Source organism: Apiospora marii, assembly GCF_038362585.1.
Source record: "Apiospora marii strain CBS 49790 chromosome Unknown utg000013l_segment0_segment0, whole genome shotgun sequence".
NCBI lineage: Eukaryota > Fungi > Ascomycota > Sordariomycetes > Amphisphaeriales > Apiosporaceae > Apiospora > Apiospora marii.
This window is the reverse complement of record NW_027117384.1, coordinates 2,354,778-2,376,131: the sequence shown is the minus strand read 5'-3', so window position 1 is coordinate 2,376,131 and position 21,354 is coordinate 2,354,778. Positions and strand designations below refer to the sequence as shown.

General features: G+C 53.1%; 8 protein-coding genes across 8 annotated transcripts; 4 read left to right on the top strand and 4 right to left on the bottom strand.

Moving 5' to 3' along the window:
* Nucleotides 1–2,209: 2,209 nt before the first annotated feature.
* Nucleotides 2,210–2,850, top strand: PG985_015867 (DNA-directed RNA polymerase; the record flags this gene model as incomplete). The annotated part of the gene is made up of 3 exons (XM_066835633.1): nucleotides 2,210–2,490; nucleotides 2,569–2,645; nucleotides 2,717–2,850. 3 exons carry the CDS (start codon nucleotides 2,210–2,212, stop codon nucleotides 2,848–2,850), a joined length of 492 nt encoding a protein of 163 aa, XP_066676836.1.
* A 111-nt stretch (nucleotides 2,851–2,961) lies between these two features.
* On the bottom strand, nucleotides 2,962–3,739 carry PG985_015866 (uncharacterized protein; the record flags this gene model as incomplete). Its single annotated transcript, XM_066835632.1, has 5 exons — nucleotides 2,962–3,039; nucleotides 3,114–3,224; nucleotides 3,322–3,468; nucleotides 3,570–3,631; nucleotides 3,697–3,739. The coding sequence occupies 5 exons, from the start codon at nucleotides 3,737–3,739 to the stop codon at nucleotides 3,028–3,030; spliced, it is 375 nt and encodes a 124-aa protein (XP_066676835.1). The 3' UTR covers nucleotides 2,962–3,027.
* Nucleotides 3,740–4,326: 587 nt separating this feature from the next.
* PG985_015865 (uncharacterized protein) lies at nucleotides 4,327–4,852 on the top strand (the record flags this gene model as incomplete). Its single annotated transcript, XM_066835631.1, has 2 exons — nucleotides 4,327–4,632; nucleotides 4,706–4,852. 2 exons carry the CDS (start codon nucleotides 4,327–4,329, stop codon nucleotides 4,850–4,852), a joined length of 453 nt encoding a protein of 150 aa, XP_066676834.1.
* Nucleotides 4,853–5,283: 431 nt separating this feature from the next.
* Nucleotides 5,284–6,189, bottom strand: PG985_015864 (uncharacterized protein; the record flags this gene model as incomplete). Its single annotated transcript, XM_066835630.1, has 3 exons — nucleotides 5,284–5,745; nucleotides 5,813–5,987; nucleotides 6,008–6,189. 3 exons carry the CDS (start codon nucleotides 6,187–6,189, stop codon nucleotides 5,284–5,286), a joined length of 819 nt encoding a protein of 272 aa, XP_066676833.1.
* Nucleotides 6,190–7,237: 1,048 nt separating this feature from the next.
* On the top strand, nucleotides 7,238–11,238 carry PG985_015863 (uncharacterized protein; the record flags this gene model as incomplete). Its single annotated transcript, XM_066835629.1, has 4 exons — nucleotides 7,238–7,368; nucleotides 7,790–7,909; nucleotides 7,968–8,842; nucleotides 8,900–11,238. 4 exons carry the CDS (start codon nucleotides 7,238–7,240, stop codon nucleotides 11,236–11,238), a joined length of 3,465 nt encoding a protein of 1,154 aa, XP_066676832.1.
* A 1,910-nt stretch (nucleotides 11,239–13,148) lies between these two features.
* PG985_015862 (adenosine kinase) lies at nucleotides 13,149–14,410 on the bottom strand (the record flags this gene model as incomplete). The annotated part of the gene is made up of 3 exons (XM_066835628.1): nucleotides 14,334–14,410; nucleotides 13,728–14,186; nucleotides 13,149–13,654 (listed from the first exon to the last, which is right to left on the bottom strand). The coding sequence occupies exons 1-3, from the start codon at nucleotides 14,383–14,385 to the stop codon at nucleotides 13,149–13,151; spliced, it is 1,017 nt and encodes a 338-aa protein (XP_066676831.1). The 5' UTR covers nucleotides 14,386–14,410.
* Nucleotides 14,411–15,279: 869 nt separating this feature from the next.
* Nucleotides 15,280–16,381, bottom strand: PG985_015861 (60S ribosomal protein uL2; the record flags this gene model as incomplete). The annotated part of the gene is made up of 3 exons (XM_066835627.1): nucleotides 15,280–15,405; nucleotides 15,480–16,069; nucleotides 16,333–16,381. 3 exons carry the CDS (start codon nucleotides 16,379–16,381, stop codon nucleotides 15,280–15,282), a joined length of 765 nt encoding a protein of 254 aa, XP_066676830.1.
* A 982-nt stretch (nucleotides 16,382–17,363) lies between these two features.
* PG985_015860 (uncharacterized protein) lies at nucleotides 17,364–18,552 on the top strand (the record flags this gene model as incomplete). The annotated part of the gene is made up of 4 exons (XM_066835626.1): nucleotides 17,364–17,406; nucleotides 17,478–17,602; nucleotides 17,694–18,200; nucleotides 18,262–18,552. 4 exons carry the CDS (start codon nucleotides 17,364–17,366, stop codon nucleotides 18,550–18,552), a joined length of 966 nt encoding a protein of 321 aa, XP_066676829.1.
* Between the last annotated feature and the right edge of the window lie 2,802 nt (nucleotides 18,553–21,354).

The window sequence follows — 21,354 nt, the reverse complement described above, 5'->3', positions numbered from 1 at the left end:
CACGTCTGGTGAATGGCGTCAGGCGAGCAAGTCTATGTAGCGAATAATGAAATGGTGATTGATTGCACGAAACTTGGTCGGCAGTCATGGCCAGATGATAATGCATTTTCAGACTCTGGTGTTATCCTCGACGACATAGGGACTGAAGAAGAAGAATGTGCATTATCTAACAAAATATCTCAATACGAGACCACCTTCAAACTGTTTGTTCCAACTGATACCACATCTTATGATAATATTAATGAGCGTGGCTTAAGTCTCGCAGACAACCATGCCAAAATGGATCCCGCCCCCTATCTGCAACAACCCAGGACCACGGCCACGTCAAAGTTTATACTCCATCGCCTGCTCCAACAGCAACGCCCACACCCAAACCCCGACCAACAATTCGATATGTATATCTAAACAGACCCTTCCTCCCTTGACCGGGCCGGTGTAGCCTAGCGGTTAGTATTGTTATTGCATTATACTTAAAGGCAAGAGGGTTCAACTCCCTCTGCGGTCAATTTTTGGCCCTTTTAATGGCCCTACTTCTTTCCCCTCTCCACATATATACATGTATCGACTGCCGACTCAGTTTTGGAACATTGTGCGAAGTAATGGCTACCTATTCCCTGACATAAGGCCAAAATGGCATGTTCTCAGGAATATTTTCAGTCACATCTTTTTCCAGTCTGCATCAATATATCATGTGAATCCGGTACTATCTCAGTAACGACCCATTCACATTGCTCTGGAGAGAGGGATCATGGAATGAAGAGTTGCTGTATTGGCTGCGAACATACAGGTCGCTAGCTGCGCAAAGACGCAATATGAGGATAATATGCACCCTCTACCGGCACCTCCCCCTTACCTTGCCTGAGATGATCTCATTGCCCGGCTCTGTTAACCCTGTAGCCCTTGCATACCTAAACCAGCCACCCAAGGAAATATTGGCCAGAACAGGCGAGCCTGACCATCTGATTGGAACCGACGCCTACCTATCGTTTCCTGCCGCCGTGCAGCGAACCCCTGGGTCGTATTTCGAGCCTCCTTCGCTTCAGCTCCGGGTTCCTTGCTTTCTGGTATGACTCTTTTATTGTTTTTTTTTTCTTTCGGGCGTACCACTTGCGTACTTACCGATTGCATTTACCAGCGCCACAGAACAATACATCCCAGCTACGGCGCTTTGCTGGCGGCCTTGTCGCCCCTTTCGATATCCGACAGCACCCCCTTGTGACACGGGACAATGTGAACTCTGATATTATAGGACATAATGGCGAACAGCCTCAGATAGAGCCAAGGGCGTGCTCAGCGTTAGAACATCCACGTCTTGGTTTTGATATATCGCCATGTCTAAGCAATACGTACTACAAGCTGACCGGACGCTTCGTAAGTCGAACCAAACTACATATGTATATGTCGCTAAAGAGGATCACAATGGAGTGGCAGTGGAAGCAATGAACTCCTATTCTTCTCACATCGGGATCGTCCGCTGCTAAGTCCCGAGAGAATGGTACCCTTTATGGTTCGGTGGGTGTTAATGCGGAGCACCCCCAAAACCGTGGGGGACGACTTCTTGCGGGTCAAGCTCTGTCGCCTACAACAAGGGGAGTTATAGAAACGTTCAATTTCTATACCCAGGCTTAGGATCTATATCGCCACAATAGCTCAGCAGGAATAAAGTCTTGCGAGGTCCCATGAGATAACACAGTAAGTGAACACTGATAGCAAGTCGTGTGTCTTCTCTAATGATTATTGAATTGAGGCTAACAACTGTGGCTTCCAAAAGGCGAGGTATATGTATGCCTTTTCTCAAGATTTCACAAGGTTGCGATATATATATGTTTGGTATATTGTTTGACCGTGTAGAAGGACGGGAGCCGTTGCACATGTAGAATGGAAGAATAACGCGAACTAGTAGAGCTCCATCAGCTGCCTGCCAACTGCCAGCTGACTCTTAGCGGCATACCGTTTGCGCACGGGCCCCATGATACAACATACCTCGCTTTCCGTTATCAGTAAATTTTTGGTATCGCATTGAGCCGGCGCAACCAGAAAAGAGCCCCGCCAAAAATTCGAGGAAAGCGGTTGATGGACGATTGGGACTAGCAACAGATTAAAGACTGTACATCACAACTGCCGACCTACCGACTTCTCGACTGTAGAGATCCCGTCGCATTCGAAGAGAAAAACAATCCGACGACCACAACAACAAACCCAAGCAAGAATGCCTTCCCGCGCGAAGTCACCCGAGGACGCCTCCATGGAGGACGTCGCCCCGACCTCTGGACAGAAGCAGCCGACCGTCGGCATGAGCGACGAGAACGTCGGCGGGCTGGAGGAGGACGGCCTGGACGCGAGCGGCGAGGGGGTCGAGGCCGAGGAGGAAGAGGTAGAGCCCCATAGGGTTAGGATTCTTCCCGGCTCCTCGGAAACCGCGGCCTCGTTCGAGTTCCTCGACGAGGGACACACCCTGGGCAATGCGCTCCGCTACATCATCATGAAGAAGTAAGGAAAATACCGTTTGGGTCTACGAATTGTCGGGGTGATTGATTGACATAAGAGCTGACATTGTTTCCGTCGCAGCCCCGAGGTTGAATTCTGCGCCTACTCCATTCCTCACCCTTCAGAAGCCAAGATGAACATCAGAATCCAGACCTACGGTAAGGACCGGCTTCCAAATCGCGAGATGAACCCATGCGCCGCATCGAAATGACTGACACACGTACTCTAGACACAACGACGGCCACTGCGGCGCTTGAGAAGGGCCTCCAGGACCTGGAGGATCTCTGTGACGTAGTTTCGGAGAAGTTCTGGAAAGCTCGCGACGAGTTCAACGCCGAGAAGGACACAGCGATGCAGGAATAAGGGCACTTTCATCCGGTGGTGGCCCCTTCGATGAAGAAGACGAGGGGGTGTATTTCGCGTAATTGCATGGGATAGGCGTTTGGAGCCCAAAAGATTGGACTCGGCTCTCGAGGAAATCTGAATTCTTTCTTGCTCTTTGACTATGTACAGTACAAGGAATTGATACCCATTTCCTTTCTAGTTGCGACCCTGTTGCCAAACCGCTGTTAGTGACCATGTTTTTGCCAATCGAACAGGAGACCGGATGTGATGTCCGGACTTACCTCCAGGAAACCTTGCATGAAGGTCTTGGGCAGTCGCTCGTGGCCGCGGAAGTTCTCCTCGGGGAAGTACGACATGACGTGTGTAGTCTGCTTCCAGAAGTTCATCGTCTCCTATTTCACCGAGAGAGAGAACCGTTAGTAAATGCCTTTATATCAAACGCCCCCCACCCTCTAGCCGCCGCTATATAGTGACCCTCCAAGAACTGACCTGGTATTCGGCGTTGTTCTGCATCAGGAGCACGTCGACGACGGGGAGCTTGTTGACGAAGCGGTGACGCTCAAACTCCTCTCGCATGCGCGTGCGGATGACCGAGACGGGGAAGGGGATCGAGTACATGGTCTGGATCTCAGGCGCCTGGAGAGACCGCGGGGGCGGTTCTTCGTCAGCTATAGCTCTTCCGTAGTAAATGGCATCCCAATCAAGGTTCGCTCTCAATTGGAATTCGGGGAACGCACAGCTCGGACCCATTCTCGGTAAGCCGCCAGGACTCGTCGCTTCGCGACGTCCCAATTGGCCGCTATTCGCACACACACAGTTAGCTTTCAATTCGCCTAGGAGTAGGAGCGGGCATTTTCTACGTACACTGAGCGGTCTTCTTTGCGAATTGAGTCGGTGTCACCGCCATAGCGAAGGTGGGAATTGCCGGTGACGAGGTGCGGGTTTACGGGGGTTCTGGGAATTCCTTCAATCGACGTCAAGCTATCTCGCTCAAGCGGCTCTGCTTCAAGCGACTGCTGCTGAGCCTTGCTGCTAATTGGAGGACCTGCCATTGGTTGCTCGGGCACTAGCCACACTTGGGACGCCACAGGGACCGGGTGCGAGACTCTGGATGATTAGTCATTCTAGGTAGCTTCAGTGGACGCCACTATTTTATTGAAGCTTCAACTTCAATCATTTTGCGATCAGCCTTCAAGCGATCGCGGGAATTAACCGAACTTGGTCCATTGGCAACACCGATTTGTCTTGACTATTCCACGTACTTGGAATACAGCAGGGGGGAAACGAACTGATATAACACCAGCCTTATTCTCGAAGAGACTTGACCGGTTTATTCTCGAGGGGCTTGCCTTCTTCTTCAGCCTTGCCCCACCATCACTCCCGAAGGCATCATCAACAAAGCCTCGTTCGAAACCAGGAGGAAGGAGCGCGCGCCGTGCCGTACGACATCCCCTTTCCACCCACACACACAAATCCGATACGCGACCACCAACCATGCCGGCGATACGCACGCACGCCTCGCGGACCAAGAAGCCGCCGGCGGGCTTCGACGACATCCGGGACGACCTGGAGGTGTTCAACATCAAGATGAAGGACGCGCAGAACGCGCCGACGGGCAACCTGCCCAAGGCGCAGGCGCAGTGGCCCATCTTCCAGATCGCGCACCAGCGCACCCGCTACGTCTACGAGCTCTACTACGAAAAGGACGCCATCAGCAAGCAGCTGTACGACTGGCTGCTCAAGAACGGCTACGCGGACGCCATGCTCATTGCCAAGTGGAAGAAGCAGGGCTACGAGAAGGTACGTTTGTTCCTTTGCTGTACTGGGAGGGAAGAAGTCGAGTCGTGTGTGCTAACGTGGAATGGTGATGTAGCTTTGCTGCTTGCGCTGCGTGCAGACCAAGGAGACGAATTACAGCTCGACGTGCATCTGCCGGGTGCCTAAGGCGCAGATGAAGGATGAGACGAAGGACATACAATGCGTCAACTGTGGATGCAGAGGCTGCGGTTCGAGCGATTAATGGAATCTTGCTGCGTATTGTATCCGTATATCACCGGCATGGCATGGCAAAGGCGTTTTCAGGTTTATTCAGGCGTTTTGTTTCGGTTTGCTACGGAGAGTCCAGATCGATAGACCAAAAAATAGGGGCATCGATAGAGGAGGGCTCACATCATAAGGCCCGTTGGTCGCTGCAGACAATTATACCCAATTCACGTACCGTCATGCGATGAAATAGAAAACATGCAGGGCCGAAGAATGCGAGTATTGATTCTCCTCATGACTGATCAAAATGTACGTACCCAAGCGGTGACCCCAAAGTCTTCTTAATGATCGATGCAGAAATGTCCTGTTCGCTTACACCGGTCGGTATGCACGCTATGCCAAATATGCTATCTTCATCCCTTCGTGACTCATAAACTCATGCCTCCTCGTACTCCTCATGCAATTGACTCATTTCTTCGCAAACCCCGACTTTCCCTTTCCTCGACCAAAGCGGATGCTCGGGGGCACGAACTGCAAAGCGGACATAGCGCTTTCGAGGTCGGCCATGGCAACATCGGCGCTTTCTGGTCGAGGCGCGACTTTGTCGTTAGAAGCAACAGTGGTACTACCTTCTTTCATGTCATCATCAGCAGGGGCGGCGTGGTGTTGGGCGGAAGAAGTCTCGGCCGTCTGGCTGCGGAGACTCTGTCTCCGCGAAGCAGCGGCCGCCTTCTGCCCACCGCTCTGGCCGATGGACGAGCCCCTGCGCCGATGGCCGTTTTCAATCAGGAGGGAGCTCCGGCCGTCTATACCGTCTTTGGTAATGCCGAAGAAGAAGTTCTTGGGGTACATGTGCTTATCGATCAGATGCATCCGGCGCTTCTGTGGGGTCCTGCATTTCCGATCGCAGCCTTCCACAAAGCAGGAGTACTGTTAATACCAAAGTCAGATATTTCATACCGATTGCAGGAGATAAGGGGATGGGTTAGGTACTTACTGTATGCTCCCCCTTTTCCCTCAGCACGGCCGCAAACGCATCGTGCTGCTCCTCGATGTGGACGCGGAGCAGGTGATCAGAGGGGAAGTTCTTGCGGCACTCAAAACAGCGATTCGAATGGGCCTTGTGGTAGTGCGTCTCGTAGTCCGTATACGACCTGAACGCCAGCGGCTCTCTGTGAGGGGGAGTAGGCACCGCATGACGACCGCTGTGCTGTCGTCCACTGCTGACTCGTCCACTTGTATGATTTTAGCTGCTGGCTGTTTCTCGCTTTTGCTTGTTCCAGTTGTTGGCGCATCATCATCATGGTCATCATTACTGGGGACATCTGCAGAGTACTCGCTTGAGTTGTCTTCAGGCTCACGTGAACGCTTCATTCTCGCTTTCTCTTCGTCTGGCGGACAGAGGTGTATGCGTGACGTCTTCTTTCTTTTCAGGTATTTGAGTAAGAGGACTGGGGGATGATTTACATTGGTGAGAGAATGTGTCTCTAACTTCCAATCCTAGGCTTTCGTTAAGGTTGCAGGGTCGTCAAGGTGTATATCAAGCGATCGATTGATGAGGCAAATGTGTAAGTGGAGGGAGGGGACTTGTATGACACTTGATTCAAGTATGTTCTCCTCAGCTGTGGTAGAGTTTGAAGAGGGGCAGAGAACAAAGAGCCGCCTGAACCAGGAAGACTCGAAAGACTGGGCTGACCGAGAGTGCCCAACAAGATGTTTGTTGCAGATGAGGTGGAAATTGAATATGGCTTGGCTTCGACAACAGTCAACAGAGCGGTCAAGGGTGCATATATCTCTCTCTACTCCATCTCCCAGCTCTCCAAATATGAAATACATCCAAAGTAGCCCAAGCCATGATGTGATGCATGGGACCATTTGATCGCTTGGGGGAATGCCAAGGGATGATGCGCACTAAACCACATCTGAGCTTAGGCACAACAACCCAGTACAACCCCCCCAAATGCCCGCCCAATGGTCCCCTAAAGTTCAGGCTGACCGGGGTTGCATTGGCCAGAAAGACAGTTAAAAACGACCCACCCGCCACCTAGGTAGGTCCTGTAGGGACTGGAATGAATAAAGTAAGCCGCCGAAGCAGAGTTGTGAGAGTGTGAGTGGGTGGTGGTGAATCAAATCAGGTTGCATGCGGTCGCTTTCTTTGATTCATTCACTCCCTCCCGCATTATTCGCAGCCCAATAATCCCAATTCCACCACCACCGCACCAACCCTGCCTTCTGCTTGCTTTCTCAACCACCACAAAACCATCGTTGGCCTCGTTGCAGTCTCCCGTACGAAGACGTGGCCTACCCGAGATAACCCCCCCACGTCCAGTAGTTCTTATACGCGCAGTTTTAACCACATGCCATCTTGCACTCCCGCCATCTGAGAGCCTCCCGCCGGCTTTGCGCTTCTCCATCTTCACCAATGTTTTCGTCATCCAGCGCTGCGCCAACAACCACTCCAGCCCACTACCCTGCGGCACATCTCGTCCCTCCTCCTTCGCGCATGAATTGCTATGGATCTCTTGCGCAATCCACGATCTGTTCCGACTTCGAGTGAGCAGACGCCTTGACTACAAGCGACGCCTTTCCCCCCAGGAACAAGGCCCCCCACGGTTCCGCGCCGGGAACCTACAGACAACCCACCCATACACATAAAGACCCCCGCGACAGGACCGCACCCCTACTCGGTTGTATTGTCAGAAGAAGTATCTATACGCGCCGAAGGGCCCTTCCGAACTACGGATTAGTTTGCTATTGCTGCCGTCTCGGCCGGAAAAGTTGCCCAACATGGCGCACGATATGCGACAGGTAGCCGCGGAACGCTGGATGTAGGTCAACCCACCAAGTTTGGCCAAAGCACGCATGTCTTTAGATCGCACGAGTCGCACCAGAGGGGCTTCCGGCGGTGCTTGCGAAGTTGCCACTGTAGTACTAGATAGACCCAGTATCAAACCGCTGACACGCATCTCTGCAGGGAAGCCAGCAGTTTTCGGGAGAAGATCCAGCAGAAAATCGAGGAGCTCCAGTCTATAGAGCCCAAAGTTAGTGTCAACTATACGGCGCGCCTCGAGCAGATCGAAACGCTTATGCAGCAGTACGGGGATTCCCCTCTTGCCCTCTGATATACCGGCTCTCGCTGACACAATACTTAGATATCGACTGCATAGCGTGGCTGCCATCTTCGCTGATTTCTCGTATGCGCAGAAGCAAGACATTGAGACCGTGCTGTGGAGTACCCATACCATGTTCAATAACACGTACCGAAAAGTTCTCAGTCGCATCGGAGACAGGAGTCAAGTCGTCCAGAAGCGCAAGGTTGACAAGCTGTACCGCGACTTTCTGAAGTACTCACAGCTCTTCTATAAGGGTTATGTTCAACGACTGGCTGGCAGCTATGACATTCCCGAGCTGAAGCAGGCCGCTTACGGGTTGGAGGTAGAGCCCCAAGGCGCGGTCCAAACCTCCGGCGATCTACCTCCTGCCATGCGCACGGCACTCGTCAATGCATGCTATATGACTTTGGTCCGCCTCGGTGACTTGGCTCGATACCGCTGTCAGCATGCCGAAAAGGCCACAAAGGGGTCTTTCGACACGGCTCTGACCTACTACGGCCTTGCCAGCATGCTGGACCCTGACGATGGCACATGCCATCATCAAATGGCTGTGCTGCACCAGATCCAGGGCCAACAACTGGAGATCATTTATCGGTTCCACCGCTCCATTTCGATCGCCAAACCGTACGCGCTCGGCCCTGGGAATTTGCAGAAGGCTTTCGACCGTCATCAGAACCAGTCCAATTCCAGACGTGGGGCTGCCAAAGACCCTGCTGAGGCTATCGTGAGCTGGTTTGTGAAGCTCCATGCCCATTATGCCAAGGGGAAGAAGTTCTCTGTCCAGAGAGAGCTGGAAGACGAGGTCTTGCACCAGCTGGAGATGTCTCTGAAAGGCGATGGCAGTGAGGATGTGGTCCTCAAGATGATTCTAATCAATATTGCTGCCTATGACATCGCCAAGGAGAACCTGAATGGTACGACTGTCTAAGTTCTCAATTATTTTTTAACCTGCTGACTTAATTCGTCGATAGACCCCGATAAATGGAGCATGGAAGGTTCACAAACCTGCCAATACATCCTGAACTTCAATCTGCGGACGATTCAAGTTTTGGTTCGACAGCTCCTTACCGCTCTCCAAAACGACACCGGGATCACCCTCGCCAGCAACCAAGACGGTGTTTCCGAATGTACCGTTGAATTTTCTGCTTCGCTTTCCAAACTCATCAGCCTTTGCCGGATTTGTGTCGCCTGGTTGTATGTCACACGTTCGGACCTTAATGCGTATCAAGACCACTTGGACCAAAAGGCTCGCGAGGACGTCCACCGACTGGTTGCCGAAGTCCTCACTCGACTTTTACCTCACGCACTTGTGAACTGTCTCGTTGCACAATCAAAATATCTTCTTCCGGAGGACACGGAAATTATTGGCCTCCGACCCCTTGCAGATGAGCAGCTACCTTTGTTCATTGACGACAAGATCACCGGTCTCTCAGGTTCGACTCACTGCCGCAAGGCACTCAAACCACGGAAAGAAGTGACGAGGCCTCATTTCAGGCCCCACACCGAGACTTTGTGGCGCATCAGAGACATTCTTCTTTGCGGAATATATCTGGCAGCCAGCCACGAGTCACCGTTGATGATGACCGGCGGACCAAATGGCACCCGAACGTGGGTTTATCCCGACGATCCTGCCAAGGGTCTCGGGAACGCCCAAGACCCACGCGGGCAATCTTTTCGACCTCTTGGAGAGACCGATCTCTCCAACCTTTTCGAAGACTTGACCATGGCGAGTGCACAGCACACAGATAACGCTCCCGCAGCTCCTACCGCACAAGGCTCTCTAGAAGACCTCCTGAGCCCCCCTGCTTTGCCTACCAACTCGCCCGCGAGAAAGGGGGTGCTAAACTCTAAGCCCAATGGCACCGCCGCACTAGCGACTCCCAGAAAAGCACAGGCGAAAGCGGCTGCCCGCCAGTCTGAGGCCGAGGAGCTTGACATGGATCAGATGGTGAACGACATGGTGGATGATCTGACGGGCAATGGAGACGAAAACGATGACTCCCTCTTGCAACCAAGCTCAGGTCTAGGCGATACTAGCTATGGCATGAACTCATCCACTGCCAACGATATCTTTGGCCAATTAGGTCTTGGTCCCAGTCATTCGTTGTCCCCCGACCATGGTCCGAACCATCGAGCGGCTCCGTCTGTGTCACCGAACGGTGCTTCTTTGACAAACTCCATACCCATACCGAGCCACCCCTGGGGTTACTCGCTCTCGGCTTCTACGACTGCCCCCGATAGCAGTCTCCACTCGATGGGGAACGGCAGAGATGTGCCACGAACTATCACATCCCCAACCCATGCCCTTGGTGGCTCCGTTGGTGCCTTTGAGCAAATGATTTCGCCTACTTATGGGAGTTACGGGAGAGCCGAGGGCCTGGGTACCGCAAACCCCACCTCGGCTTTCGCCTCTGGAGTCGGATCCTTACCTGGCAACCGTCGCATCTCACCTACTGCATATGGACAAATGGAAGTTGGCTCTATTGGCGCCTCTACTGGAACGGCTAGTCCCGATTTTGCCAACGCGCAACGCAACCTGGCTCGGGACAGACTTGCATCGGACCTGTTTGCTCAGTATGGTGTAAGCTCCGCGAAGAACCGGCCATCACCTGGACTGAGCCCAGCATCGGCATCCGGCATCTTTCGCTCGGGTCCCAGTCCACTTCCTGCAGTGCGCCGCACTGAATCCATGTCCCCGGGTACGGCAGAGAACATCAATCTTCTCGAGGCTCTGAAGTCGGGCCATGCCAGAGACAAAGCAAACGAGCAACTGCTCGCTCAACTGGGTGGTTTCCAAAATGGAGGAGGAAGACAACATCAACCTCGCCGTAGCGGTCCGACCGACATGAACAACCACGGCGGACAACGTCAGCCTGGATACGCTAGCCCTCTGGCAGGTGGATTCCCGAATCAGTTCACACCGAGCCCTCGCGCTATTGGCTCCCCGCATCACCGATCTCAGGGATCCATGGGTTCGTTTGAGGGGCAGCTGTCTTCTCTCAACTATGGCGAGAACAGCGTTGGTCGTGTTGGTTCGCCATGGACCTTCTCGCACCCTAGCCAGATCTGGACCGGCACGCCGGCCACTGGTGCCCAGCCCGCCCAAGTCGGCATGGTGGAATCCAACGGTAACTACTATAACGGCAGTACGGCGTTTGGCCGCAGTGGGGAGGGGAACAACCGGGAAGACCCGACGCACTTCCGTAACAAGATCAAGCATTTTGGCGGCGCTGAGAAGGCGTCAGCCTACGATCGTGCCATCCTCGAGTCGGCCTTGGCGGACACCCACAACAAGCCTCCTCGCAAGTGATGATGTTACATATCTTTTGGAGTGAAGTATCCTGGCAAACAGCTTAACAGATGTTCTGCGTTGGCGGTTTCTTCAGTCTGGTGCTAGCGAAGATTTTCGCAGCAATGCTGTCTCTCTCAAATACATCCACCCAATGAGTTTGTTCCAGGGGTGACTCGATGGTGTATAATTGGGGCAGAAACTGCCCGCTGCGCCCTACAGTCGCTATTCTGCTGCTTTGGCCCGCCGTCATCCAAGAGAGAAAAGAAGAAGACCTGAGTGAGATCGGGCGCCGCGGAGGAAGACAAGCTCGAGTGAGAGCCCTGCCGGTCCTTTCCATTCGACGATTGCAAAGTGGCAGAACCACTTACGACAAAGCCAACCAACCACTACAACTTTCGCTTGCATTGAATCCAGAACCCCCCCTGTGTGGGACTGGATGTTCGTGATAAGTTGGATTCCTCTAGCAGATGGTCATATTCCTGGTCAGTTCACCCGTCATTACCCATTCCCTTTTCTCTACCTACTTTATGTGTTGGTGTATCTGTACTTACATTACTCTCTTGAAGTCTGCTATCGCCGATCATTTTGAGCGAACGGAACAGCTGCGACTTCTTTTTCGTCTCCTTTTGCTTCAATCTTTGCCCCCACAGCACACTGAGTATTATTGATGGTCGTCTCTGTCTCGTATTTCTCGCGAGGGAAGCAAGAGTGGTGGTGATGCCCGCACAGGGTAATAGTGTGAAACCAACCCTCCATTTGGTGTGGGTTGTGTATGTAGTATGTGTACGGCCTCGCCTTCCTACTTTCAGGGGAGAAGTGCAAACTACATAGGGCGGCAAAGAAAGAATGGATTTGCGCAGTTAGTTGTTGCCTTTCTATGCACTTCACACACATAATGTGTTCCTTCTCGCGAAGGGGAGGAGACAGACAACCCCGGAAGAGACGAATGAGGTCTCTCTTTAGGCCAAAAACGAAGTTTGCGTATTTCTCAAGGAGGCATAATCAAGCAAAACATGGTTTCGTCGTCACATAGTCATCGTCCAGGCCGTCCGTCGGTTTCGGTAGCCTGTGTGTGGTGGTCCTCTGGATCTTCACCCCCATCTTGCATTGGTTCAGTGGTCTGTCATTTTCCCATGCTGGCTGCTTGCATGTCTGTTGAAGCCCTTTAGTTAGCCTCGAGGGAATTAACCCAAGGGTTTTTCTTTCCTCCCTGGGCAGACCAGTAAAAAGAGAGCGGCAATGGAGGGAAACGATGGGGCGTTAGCTTATACAGTCAACAGCAGTACTAATTGCATGTTTTGAACAAATTTATCATTCCCGAGATGTCATATGTGACTTGTAGTACTGCGTTTATACTACTACAGACAGGAGACGACCCTGTCTTGTATTTCAAAGCTGTAGCCTACTGGGAATTTTACCAGTATTACGCCATGATGTATGTAGTTTGACGAATATCACAGTGGCATTCAAATTCGACCCAAGAAGAAAAAAATCGTACTTGACGTGGTATCATGTAGTATTTCAATTCTTGATCTCAGACTCTTTTTGCTTCAAGCTGAGATGACAAGAATATGTGCGAGCATATCTGTACTCCCTCTCCCAATACTTTTTCGGAAAGAGAGAAATGCTGATTTGAGGTGTCATCAAAACAACTGACCTCCTTATGTTGTTGAAACCCAAACCCTTTATGAGAAACGCCAATGCCAGACCCATTTTGCGCTATGTTGAAGTAAATACACGCAACTCAAAATCTTTTGGGGGATGATGATACCCCCTCCTGAAACAGGAGTCCGGTTCTCCCCAAAACGAATCTTGGTCTATTATCTCCCGTTTAAGCAGAGTAGGTCTGCTTGGGATGAGGGTACCTATAAGGGGGAAACACAACTGTTAGTGAACCGACTCTGTCGAAACTTAGAAGATGAAAAAACTCACGAAGGACCCAGCTCCTGGATGCTAAGGCTGGCGAGCCATTGACCCATGTCGACGCTCTTCTCGAGGCTCTCGCCCTTGACGAGACCGGCGACGAAGCCGCCGGCGAAGGCGTCACCGGCGCCGTTGGTGTCGGTGATCTTCTCCTTGGCGATGGCGTGAACGGGGAAGGACTTGACGTCGGCCTCGCCCTGGGTGGCGATGATGGTGGGCTCGGTGCCCTGGGTGATGACGACGAGGCGCTTGCGCTTCTCGTTGGCCTTGGGCAGGTTGGCAATCTCCTTGGCGATGGCGGCCACGTCGGTGGGGTTGCACGACAGGTTGTGCGAGCTCGCGTAGGCCTCGGCCTCGGACTCGTTGCAGATCAGGTAGTCCCAGTACTTGGCCGACTCGTCCAGGGGGTCCTTGAAGAACTGGGCGATGAAGGGCGCCGACATGTTGACGACGAAGACCTTGTTGTTGGCCGCGGCCTCCTCGCCGAGGGTCATGATGGCCGGCGGGCAGACTGTGTGGTCGGTGTGTTAGTACTCGAGGTTTTGTTTAGGAAGGTAAGAGGGGCGATCATCATCAGTGCTTACCGGTGAAGTGGAAACCACCGACATAGTAGAAGTCGGCGTTCTTGACCAGCTTCCAGATGTCGTCGCGCTTCAGGTGGTCGAGGTCGTAGTGGTTGGCGGCGCCGAGGTCGGTGCAGAGGGAGCGGTTGTGGCCGGTGATGATGGCGCCGCAGCGGCCGGTGGGGACCTTGGGGTCGACGCGGTACTCGACGCGCAGGCCGGCGGCCTTGACGGCGTCGTGGAGGATGGCGGCGTACTTGTCGTCACCGGCGCCGCCGAGGTAGACGACGCTGTTGGCGGGCAGGATGTACTGGGCACCGCGGGCCGTGTTCTGAGCGGCACCACCGGCGATGAGCTTGGCGTCGTAGTTGGTCAGCAGGTCCTCGTACAGAGGCTTGTGCTTCTCCTCGGCCAGGATGGCATCGTTGGCCTTGAGGCCGTACTTCTCGAGCAGAGCCTCGTTACCCTGAGCCTGGATGTCTACACGGATACATTTTCGTTAGCAATTGACACTTGTGAGTATCCATCCATTCGTCCCTGTCCCCCATTGCTGTTGTTGCCCCTCTATTCTCCATCATAGCCATGTACACCATGGGACCAATGGCAGCACCACGAGGTCAAACTTACCAAGCAGAGGGTTCTCCAGGCACAGGAGAGCGAATTCCTTGGTAGCGGCCATTGTAGCGAGGGATCTGAAGTGCTGCTGTTTGGGTTGGGTGTAGTAGTGATGAGTACGGCGGGGGAAGAAATTGTAGGAGGAAGACCGTCTTATGGCGGGGTTGCTCAGAAGCAGAGTGGGGTGGTCGGGCCCTGACTGCAGGTGCTTGAGGAAACGCCCCTTATTGGCGGATACGGCGCAGGAAGGGACCGCGGACCGGGCGGCCTTGCTGAGAAGAAGCCATTCGTAGCATGCCATTGCGAAACACCGTCAGCACATGGAATGAAGCTGTGAGTAGGTTTGTTCATACAGGGCGTAGCAGTGGACGACCGAATACGCGGAGAAAGGATGGGTGGCAGCCCCAGGTTAATAAACCGAACGGGTAGCTCAGATGAGACCCTGGTTACGTCAAGTGACTTGAAGCCGAATGGTACGATCGTGGGACATCATGCAACCTTCGACCAAGCAGTAGGTAGTTTCCTTTCCTTTGCCCCGGGACAATCATCACCTGATATGGAACTGGATTTCATCTCATACACAGCACCCGCGGCACCGTCTCATTACTGATTTCTACCAACTCATCGCGAACGTGGGTTTTTGGCCCCTTATTGCCATCCCTATGCAGATGGCTTACCCAGTGTACGCCATTCTATTTCCCTGGCGCATCACATAATACACGCAGACACGAACCTGAGCCCGACCCTAGCGCAAAGAGGGGGGGAGGGAAATTGGGACGGAGCAGACATTTAACCAGAAGAAATTCGTGTTGATGCCAGGTACATTCCCATTGAGCCGTTTCTCATGACTAGCTCAATATCTGTACCTACAGATGCAAAGAGCAAGTAAAACTCCGTAGACCCCCAATTCGTTGCGCGATGAAATACCACCGAAATGCTTTTTGTCGGAGAATCACCCTTAATCCTTGGTCTTCTGGGTACCACGCAGCAGACCCGTTCTGCGCGCAGCAATAAGACCAGCCTTTTGACCCGCCGCGGCGTACCGGTTGATGGTAGAAGCCTTACCGATATGTTGGTGGTTACCCTAGAGAGGAGTATGTCAGTGTCTGTGCCTGTGTCTGTCTTGCGAGACTCGCAAAGAGGACGGGGAAAACTTACACCACCGTGAGGATGGTCGACGGGGTTCATGGCAACACCACGAGTCTTGGGCCAGCTGTTGCGCTTGACAGCGAACTTGTGCTTGGCACGCGAAGCCTTCAGGAGAGGCTTGTCGGTACGGCCACCACCGGCGACGATACCAATCATACCACGAGAGCTGCTGGAGACAATCTTCTTGGCACCGGAGGGGAGCTTGATGCGGGTCTTGCCCTCATCGGGGTTGTGGCCGACAATGGTGATGTAGTTGCCGGAGGTGCGGCCCAGAGTGCCACGGTCACCAACCTTCTCCTCGACGTTGGAGACGACGGTACCCTCGGGCATGGAGCCCAGGGGCAGGACGTTACCGACGGTCAGAGCGGCGTTCTTTCCGGCGTAGACGTACTGGCCGGTGTACATACCCTCGTTGGCGATGAAGGTCTCGGTGATCTGCTTGAACTTGTAGGGGCTGCGGAAGACGACCTTGGCGAGGGGAGCACCACGACCAGCGTCGTGGACGATCTCCTTGATCACACCGCGGACGTATCCATGGCGCTCGGCGTAGTCGAGAGATCGGAACTTGGCAGGGGACTTGCGCAAGTGGGAGTTGGAGGCTGTGGGAAAAAAGAACGAGGTTAGCAACCGGGCCAAGTTGACTGTGCATGTGCAATCCCCGATGATTCTTCTGCCGTGTCGCTGTGTTTCTTTCGCCTGCACTCCTCAAGGTAGTAGCTCCTTCGACTGCCCGACATTGGCTATGCGTCCCAAGACTGCCTCAGTGCAATCCCCATGTGCCCAAAATATTCCGTGCTCGAGTCGAATTTGGCGATGACCATGTTGCTGGATGATGGGAAAGAAAGTCGAGGCGATGACTTACTGAAGATGCCTCCCTGGCCCTTTCTCTGGTTACGAATCACGCGACCCATTTTGACGGTCTATTGGGCGTAATTCGATGTCGTGATGGTGTTGGGGGAGATGAATTCCAAACTGAAGAATTGCAGACTGGAGGCCGAAAATTAACACCACACAGCTGGACAATTTTCTCGCTTTGGTGCAAGTTCGGCAGAATTGTGTGGGCAAAGTACCTAGCCAGCAATTGATTGGGGGAATCAGATAGTGCTCGATGGCCCGTGCTTATCTGTCGACCCTAATTCAGTTTTCTGCCCACTGTTGCCTCGAACTTCAGGCCAAAAGGTGAGGTCAAAGTGGACCCGGGGCTTGCCTCTTTCTCTGTGTGGCTGATTGGATTCAACAGCCACATCTAACCCAACTGGAAGTCGGCCTTAGATAAGACAAGACGCGCTTCCAGATCTTGAAGTGATCTGTTTGATTGATGATTGATGCAGGGGGGCCGGCCTTTCTATTCTTGAACGTACCTACGAAGTCACTTTCGAGATCAGGTTACCCGTCCATTACCAGAGACCACACTTGATATAAGTTGAATTATGCTGAAGTTCATCATGAGTATTTGGATATGTCCCTATCTAGTCTTAGAAATTCTAAAAGAACATAACTGGACTGTTCCGCTGGATAAGTGGTGTAATGCTTGAGCAGCTGACAAAGTACATCTAAGTTTGTACTCCTGCTGTACAGCCCCCAGAAAAAGAACAACGCGCCCGCGCCGGACAGAGGAAGAATCGCCAACGTCCATCTACAAATCGTATCCCACCCTCCGAGCGCCTGGCTGTCTTACCTGTTGCTGGCCTTGTAATTCTTTCCCGATTGTACTACTTCGACTCAATTGTAATCTTTGTTCTTCTTCTTCATCTCTACAGCTCAGCATTCTATTTGTGCAGCCATTTCCTGCATTTGACAAACAAACAACAGCCGCTTGCACTCCGTCTTATTTCTCTCCCTTTCGGACCAGGACCACATCACATTAGCCGCATCGACACATCAACATTCACCATGGGAAAAGTCGCTGCCGATTTCCAGAAGATCGTACAAGAAGGTGTGTGTCTTTATGCCGTCGCATCGGGCTCCCCCCAGATATGCAACGAGCGGCACAGCTAACTTTAGCAGGCCGCGAGCGCAAGAAGAACGAAGCTCTCGCCGCCAAGATCTTCGGTAAGAATGACCGTCGCCAAAGCGCTCCTCTGAAGGCGACAGCCGGAGGCTCTCTCGCTAGCCGATCCGGAGTCAAGAAGGTACCGACCGACCCGAATCCCTTGCTGGACATCTAAGCACTGCGACCTGCCAAGCGAAATCGATTACTAACAGACCGATCCTCCTCAGCAGAGAGTATCTTCTGCGGCACGCCTACCCGCTGGTGACATCAACGGCGAATGGATACACGACCTGCATGGTTCGCGCTCGACGCCCAACCTGCGCGCCGCCGCTCAGAACCAACCGAAGCCCAACTCGCTCGCGGCCCGTCTCCACGCGCCCGGCACCCGCGCCCCTGCGCAGGCCGGCGGTCGCAACACGCGCGCGGCCAAGGTCGCCAATGCCTTCTCGCGCTCCCTCAACACCCCTGCGGCCGTCTCGCAGATGAACATCCAGAGCGCCCCTGCGGCGCCCAGGGGAGGCATGACGATTCGGGGACTGGCCGGTCCCTACGCCGTTTTGGCTCAGAACTTTGCGGTCGGCACGACGGCCGCCGACATTGAGAGCGCGATGACGCCTGTGGGTGGGTTGGTGCAGAGCTGCAAGATCATCAAGACGCATCCCCTGGTTATTGCCGAGATCGTGTTTGAGAGCCGCGAGGGCGCCGAGCAGGCCATTGCTACGTTTAACAACCAGACAGTACGCTACACTACTGCTCTTCTTCGCTCCAGGGACACATCAGCTAACAACATTCCTCTAGGCCGATGGTCGCATTCTACATGTTTACATGAAGCCCGGCGGCGGCCCGTCTATACCGACCGGCCCACGTAATGGTGGCCTGCGTCGCCAAGAGGCACGGCCTGGGAACAACAATGTGGTTCTCGACGGGTCGTTGGGGTTTGACGATGGCATGGACACCTCCGATACCGGATACAGCGACGGTTCTGGCAGTGCTAAGGGCCTGTACAGCGACCGACTTGTCTCTAACGGAAACAACTCCTCCAACCGACGTGGAAGGGGTTTCAACTCTCGAGGTCGCAATGGCCGCTGAAGCGACCAAGTCGCCCATTTAGGCGACACTCAAGGCGTTCTATGATGTTTTTTTGGGAGGCTATGGCAGAAGATGGCCATCGACGAAGTCCCGGGGATCCTGGTCAAACAGCACCGGGTCTGATAGAGGGGACTCTATGGCATCTCTGCCCATACCTACTTTTGCTCCAACGAGCTGATTGAAATAAGGGCAAACGCGACTTTTGGTGGTATGAAGCCCCTCTTCATGGTTGAAGGGAACCACTCTCGCTCGGCCTTTGAATAATGAGCAAGAGGGCACTGTACAGTAAAGGGGCAGGGACGCCTGTCTCTCTAACCAGAGCACTGATGGAGCGGTATTTTGGGGATCTGGAAGCTCGAATAGCGGTCGGCTGGGCGTCTATTTCCATCTTAACCCTTCACTCGCAGCCCCTTACAGAAGGGAGGACGTCTCGACTAGCGCCGAAAACATAATATACTACATGATACCCCACACAAATAGGTGCGGATCCTAAACCTAACTTTTGGGCCAACTTGATATGTGCGTGTGTGCAACGATAATGTAGAATGGGAAGTATGCAAATTGTGATTTATTCTGGTGGCAAGGGCATTTTAAGGCCAAGAGCCAAACCCAATGAACCCAAGAGGGCATACGTCAACCGGCATTCTCTGGGATCCGGGGATCGGTGGAGTGTGCCAGGCAGGTCCGAAGCCGCTTTCCCTTGGCGTCCGAGGTGGTGAATCTGACTATAGGGCAATCGTATCATGGCTATAGGCTATGTGTGTGATCATCGTGAATACATAGGTAGCTGACTATGCTGCGCCAGCATGGTTCGTCTGGTAGGCCACAAGGACCTGCTTTAACCAGTCAGGATCGACCCGGAGGCATTGATCTATCGTGATCGTCTTCATGATATAGCTCTGGCAGATGAGCACCGTTGTCATCTACACACAAAAGCAAGGGTTGGAGGGGATAGGGGCAGAGTATGACAATGATGCGTGGCGTGGCAACGACTACCAAGAAGCATCAGGAAAAGGGTTCGCGGGAGGCAAACCCGTGCATGTACAGATGAATCACATGCCGAATTACTATCATCAAAATTATATCATAAGAGCCGCGATAATCACTGAAAGTATGAGTGGCGTGCGTGCCATAAATCTGATGTGAGACGTGGCAGGTCCTTGATATCTGAGCGGGCGGCCCCATCAAGGGAGGAAAACGGCCAAGTTACCAAGCGCTGCTTCGTGATAAGGTTTGCAGACGGCTAACGCATTTCTGCCCATTTGTGTACATACCTGTAAGCCTTGTCATCAGCCATCCCGTACAATATAAGAGCCGATCACGTAGAAGACGGTCAGACGACAAATTAGGGGAAACAAGGCCAAGCCGGTACAAGGTTTTTGGCACCGTCGTCGGCTTCCGTGAGGGTTCACACGCAAGTAGGATCCAGGGGTTCATCCTGCTTCTTTTTATTTCACATGGCAATTGAGAGTTTGTGTGACGGTTTTACGTTGAAGAAACCGTTGGGTTCCAGTTACGCGCGTACTTGTGTATGTACATCTGGCCTGCACGTTCCCGCCGGCGGCTGCTTATTTTCCCTGCTCAGGTTATCGGTGGTGGCTTTGCAACTGTACATATGCAGGTAAGCGCTGGGCTGGGGCTGATCGTTGATCGACGAGAACCCGAGGGGATGGGGGAGAGGGGGGACGCATCACTTCGAAAAGCAAACTGGCAGTATTGCAGATGACAGATTGACTGACAGGTAGGCAACCTAGGAATCCTATAAGGCATTGATTTATAGATAGATCATGCGAACGAGACGAACAATGGGTTCCTCTGGCTTGAGACAGTGGCACGTCAATGGCATACGTAACAGAAGGAGAGGAAGCTTGGAAGAAGAGATGTCGAAGCATCCCATACCTGGCAGAAGGAAGCTATTTGCAATTGCATTGCATGAGGCAGCGCCTGGCGAAACTTCGAGAAGGGGAAGAGGAATGTGAAACGCCCTTTGCCGCCCCGAGATAAGGTGGTGCTTGCTCAACAAAAGGGTATCGATTCCCGAAGATTTTAATAAGTTTGATACAACAAACATCCGCAAAGGGGATGCCAGGGCCGACGTTGCTGGCTGCTACCTGGGCTTTCCCGAAGACCAAACTCTGGCACACGTCTCGAAAATGCCCAAGGTTTGAGGAGGTCCAGAGGTATCAAAGGCGCCCCGTCCGCTAACGGGGGAAGTCCCGGCACCGATCAGGCTAATAAGGCTAGGCAAGAGAACAAATAGAGAGGATCAAGCGGCGATAGTAGGGCTATAGTGGTGCGTTATCGTGGGAACCCAACCCTCGATTAAGTTGTAGTAATAAGATGGAAGACGGACGCATGAACACGATGGGGTCGTTTGGAAAGCTTCCATATCGAACCTGCCACCTGCCCCATCCACTTGGCGACATCTAACATCTCGTCCCTAGATGTTTTCAATGCTACATGGAGATTGATCCACTTTGTGGTGGAAAAGCTGGCGAGCATTGTTTTCTGTTTTGCATTTTTCTACCGCGGTTGCTGCCCTTCAATACTGACGCGTTACGTACCCTTCTGCGTCTTCTCTCCAACCCCTGGCATGGACTGTTTGGCCGCGACATAAGCTTTAAGGCGTGTGTTCCCACCAAACCGACAAGGGCCATGCTTGCTTAGCCTGACAAGCCAGCGAGAGATCTCGACTGGGCTTCTCTCTCTGGCACCTTGGCCTTGGCTGGGAGGCTGGTTGCCACGTATAACGCCGCGATCTTATGATCGCCCTGGGAATTTGCATTTCTCCCGGCTGATACT